General features: G+C 37.9%; 1 protein-coding gene across 1 annotated transcript; it reads left to right on the top strand.

Annotated features, from left to right (window-relative positions):
* The first annotated feature begins 519 nt into the window (after nt 1–519).
* On the top strand, nt 520–2975 carry LOC147468860 (uncharacterized). The gene has a single exon (XM_086552337.1). It carries the CDS (start codon nt 942–944, stop codon nt 2706–2708), a length of 1767 nt encoding a protein of 588 aa, XP_086408463.1. The 5' UTR covers nt 520–941; the 3' UTR covers nt 2709–2975.
* Nucleotides 2976–5113: the final 2138 nt, after the last annotated feature.

Below are 5113 nucleotides of genomic sequence, written 5' to 3'. Positions count from 1 at the left end.
GGAGATATTGTTTTCCAGTGAGCTTGTGCTAGTTGTTAAGGCTTGTAACAAGATGGTGTCGAGAGACGGGTTGACAGGCCATTCAGGACGTCCGTCTGTTCTGTACACTTGTAAGGCGAGTTGCGTAGACGCTTGTACGCAAGATCGAATCCAAGCGTCGATTGGATCATAATCTTGTCAAAAATTTCATCCCCTTGTAACAAGTTGTTAGTAATTAGTAATTGACTCACAAGGAAGTCCCTGTGTGTGATTAGGCCACTTACCTGCCATTTTTTTGCACATTCAAAACCGAAGTATTTTGAGAAACAAGTTACGTTCCCTCAAACTCCTCTCCCATACCCCTGGTTGAGAACCCATGCCCTAAACACATGCCCTAAACATAAAAAAAAAAAAAAAAAAATACTTTACCAGAAGTCGTAGTAAAATTGAATGATCATAAAAATTCATTTCATTTCAATCAAAACGCGTACACAGTTCCTCGCGATGACAGCTCAAGCACTAAATAACCACTAGGGTCTACCGGGGTAAAATGGGTAGCCGGGGTAAAATGGGTAATTCTACCATTTTGGATAATTAACGTCCCATGGCCTCTCTTTCATCACTAATTTATGCAAGTTCTGTCAAGTAGCATAGATACTACCTAACAACACCAACATTAGTTTGTTTTGGTTGCGAAGAGGTACGAGAGGACGAATCAACTGTGTTATCAACTACAACGAAAATTTGCTGTGTAAAAGTTATTTTAAGATTTAAGAAGAACAATATCAGGTAAGGAAATTTATTCCTTTTTCACAGTTTATTTATAACATAACTTGAAAATACATACGCACAATTTGTTGCTCTGTCTACCATGCACAAAACTATTAGCATTTTTATCTTCTGGGGTAAAATGGGTAATCGCCGCCATTTTCATTTTAGGCCTAAATTAGATTACCACCAAAATGCCAAGGACTTATGTAAAGAAGCGAGAAAAGATGTATGACGAGGAAATGTTGAGAGAAGCTATACGTAAAGTGGAAGAAGGCAATGCTGTTCACAAAATTGGAAAGGAGCTTGGTATTCCAACTGAAACACTGAGAAGATGGGTGGTGAAAAAAGATGCAGTTTCAAAGTTTGGCAGCGGAAGATCGGCAGTGTTGACAAGAGAGGAAGAAGAATTGCTTGTTGTTGGTTTAGAGCAGTGTGCAAGAACTGGTTGGCCTTGCGACAGATCTGATATAAGGACTATTGTCAAGACATATCTTGATACATTAGGGAAGGAGACACGCTTTAAAGAAAACATTCCTGGGGAAGATTGGCTCATTTCATTTAGCAAGCGATGGAAGCATAGGCTGACCACAAGAAAGCCAGAAATATTAACAAAAGGCAGAGCAGAGGGCCTGACAAGTCAGGTTGTTGATTCCTTTTTTGATCTTTTTGAAAGAACCTTAAATGAGAACAATATGAGGCATGATGAGGATTTGGCAGAGCGTCTGCACAATTGCGATGAAGCTGGATTGGCAACAAACCCTGTCTCCAAAAAAGTCTTCATTCCAAAAGGGGAAAAAAATGCTTACTTGCGAGCAGCTGGGGCAGGAAAAGCAAGTTACAGTGTTCTATTTTGCATATCAGCAAAGGGAGACTTCTGTCCTCCATTTGTTGTTTACAAGGCAAAATATTTGTACCAAACCTGGACACAAGGAGGGCCCCATGGTGCAAGCTATGGTGTTACCAATAGTGGCTGGATGGAGGACATAGCCTTTGAAGATTGGTTTTTAAAGCACTATGTGGTCTGGGCAGCATCTTTCCGGAAGCCATGCATCCTACTTTTGGATGGTCATGGGAGTCATCTGACTTACAAAGTTGTGAAATCAGCAGAGGAAAATAACATCATAATGCTGTGCTTACCCCCCCACACAAGCCATGCTCTGCAGCCCTGTGATGTGGCACTTTTTCGACCACTTAAAGTTGCATGGAAAGATATTCTGAAGATGTGGTTCAGGGAAACCCGCTTGCAGGTAGTGGACAAGTCTGTCTTTCCCTCACTCACAAAAAAATTGTGGACAAAGATGAAGACAGAACATGCAGTTGCAGGATTTGCTGGAAGTGGGCTGCATCCAATTGATCGCCAAAGGGTTCGCCCTAGAATTGTTGAAATTTCAAACCAGTCCCCATCCACAACAGCAAATCTAAATTCTCCAAGAAGGCTAATGAGGGATGCAGTGGTTAATGCAATTACACCATCTCCCTCAGAAGAAACAAAAGCTGCAATTTTAAACTCTAAAAGAAGAAAACGAGTCCAAGCAAAGACTGGAGAGGTCTTAACGGCAAAAGATGTCATTGAAAGGCTAAGGCAAGAAGAAGAAGAGAGAAATGCAAAGAAGGGAAAGGGAAAGAAAGGAAATAGCAGCAGTGGCAATGCTGATAGTTTTCAAATTATAGAAAGTGGATGTGAAAAACAGAAGCCAAAAAGACAAGTAAGAAAAAGAGCAAAGAGGATGATTGTGTTGGACAATGAAATTGATGAAGATTCAATGCCATCAAATTCTTCAGAAGATGAAGACTATGCCCCATGTGTCATTTGTGGAAAACTTTATGGAGAGGAAGCAAAAAAATATAAACCTCACTGGGTGTCCTGTGATCAATGCAATAAATGGACTTGTGTCATATGCTTACCAGAGAATTTTGATATAGTTGAAAATTTTTTTTGTAAAAACTGTACAGAATAGCATCTGAGCATAAATAAGTAAACAAACAACTTCCACTATTCTTTTCTGTTGTTTTCTGTCATTTAAGGGGCTGCATTCTGATAAAATTTATGTTTATAATGAGTTACCCATTTTACCCCGGCGCTGGGGTAAAATGGGTAACAAAAATACCTTGGACTTTTATTGTTATGCATAGTCCCATGGGGAACAACATAAGAAACTTATATGATTTTCTTGTAGTGCATGTATCTAATGTTATTCCTGCCAAATTTCATGTCACTGCTGCTTTTTTTTTTGCAAAGTTATGGCTTATCAAAAATAAAAAATGCCTCAAAATTACCCATTTTACCCCGGTAGACCCTATATATTTATTGCAAAACACACACAAAAAAAAAAAAAAATCTAACCGCGCAGCTTTCCAGGTAATGTAAGAATTCTCTCCACATCTGCAAACTGTTAAAGATAAAACAGAAAAATAAAATAGAAGTAATATCAATAACAAATGAATTGAAATACATAGAAGCAACCAATGCAAGGGTACGAGATAACATACTATATTAAACATTCAACCAAGATAACCAGATATGTAACTGCGAGAGAAAGTTCTAGTTGTCTTTCATGGCTTCGGGATAATAATGTCAAGAGGATTAAGGCTTCGTTTGTAATAACGTGAGGAAAATAAGAACTTGTTAAAAAAGAGAAAATATCTTTACTGTATACACACATGTTCACAAATAGAATTTCTGAATAAAAACACGCACACAGAAACACACACTCACGCGCACACAAACAAACACATATTGATTTATATTTGACCAGATAATACAGTGTATATACATATATATATATATATATATATATATATATATATATGTGTGTGTGTGTGTGTGTGTGTGTGTGTGTGTGTGCGTAAACTTGTATACACACACACACACACACACACACACATATATATATATATATATATATATATATATATATATATATATATATATATATATATATACATACATATACAGTATTACATATACAGTATATATATGTATATTTATGTATATGTATATATATATATATATATATATATATATATATATATATATATATGATATATGATATATATCTGGCAACGAGGGTTAGTGCTAGGTCTCAGCGATATTAAGTGTAAAATTATGTATATCCGGTGATCCGTGGCAGCACAGCATAAGGTGAAAATACCTGTGAATGTCTAGAGTGCATATACGAACGAAATACAAATAAGAAATTACATAAGTGTTGTAGAAAACAAAATGCCACAAGAAAACTAGTCTTCTCAAAGGCAATGAGATGCCAAAAAGTGTCACAATATAAATGAAGGAAAGCATGAGTTATACCATCTATTATAGTGAATTGCAAGTATACATTGCAGTGTGAAAACATCTGAGGATGTCTGAATATATTTCTAAAATAGTTCTAATATAAAATCATACCATACAAGCAAACCATCAGAAAATGAGTCAAGCTTCGCTTACACGATCCCTTAGATGCCATGTTAACACCAGTGCCAAGGGTCAAAGGTGATCAACTACCATCCAACATCTGGCCTAAGTAAAATCCATTCCCAGTTTGTGAGTACATTATACTATAGAATCACATGTGTCATGTTTTCAGTGTTCATAAATTTAATCATGCAACCACACTGAATATCAGTCTGGAAAATTATTCATGATGAAAGCCCAACACAAGATATGGCATCACCAATGGTCAAGGTCACAATAGGACGCCCAAACGGTTTAGGTACCAACTAGCAATTACCTCTCCAAATTGTTGCCAAATATACGAATACCATTAACTACTATATATATTTAAACAAATTATAATGCATGGGCACATTATAATTCACGTGCGTGTGTGTGCACGCGTGGACACTGATATGTATGGGTGCTGTGCGCATACACACGGGCATAGACAAAAGCTTGGGGTATGTGCATAATTGCTTATTTGTATATATACGCGTCTACGCTATGCACTTATGGGCACAATATATATAGAGTAACGAATATATGTACGGGCACGGGAGCGCGCATAGACATGCATGCATGCATTTTTGCATAGGCCCCGCACATATATATAAACAAATGTCCATTCTCACATGAGTAAACCGGAAGGTCATGAGATAGATCGGGGGATACTAAGATCTCATAATAACATGCGAGATTAAAGATAGCCTCTGCACTAAAATTACTCCCCCCACCATGCACAATTAAGGCCGACTGGTGGGGGTATCAGGCCACACCCCTCTTAAATAGGATTTCCCAGTCAAGACAACGGCCCTCATTCCCCGGAAGCGAAGGAGCCCCTGGTCACGGCGGCGATCGGGATCGCTCCGGAGCAGAGGGTGCTAAGAATATCCGGTTAGACCTAGGCCGCCTAAAGATGATGAATTTTAT

Source organism: Penaeus japonicus, unplaced genomic scaffold, assembly GCF_977035675.1.
Source record: "Penaeus japonicus unplaced genomic scaffold, GWHDUDI00000001_assembly GWHDUDI00000026, whole genome shotgun sequence".
Taxonomy (NCBI): domain Eukaryota; kingdom Metazoa; phylum Arthropoda; class Malacostraca; order Decapoda; family Penaeidae; genus Penaeus; species Penaeus japonicus.
Note: the sequence above shows the minus strand (reverse complement) of the source record. Positions and strands in the feature narration are given on the sequence as shown.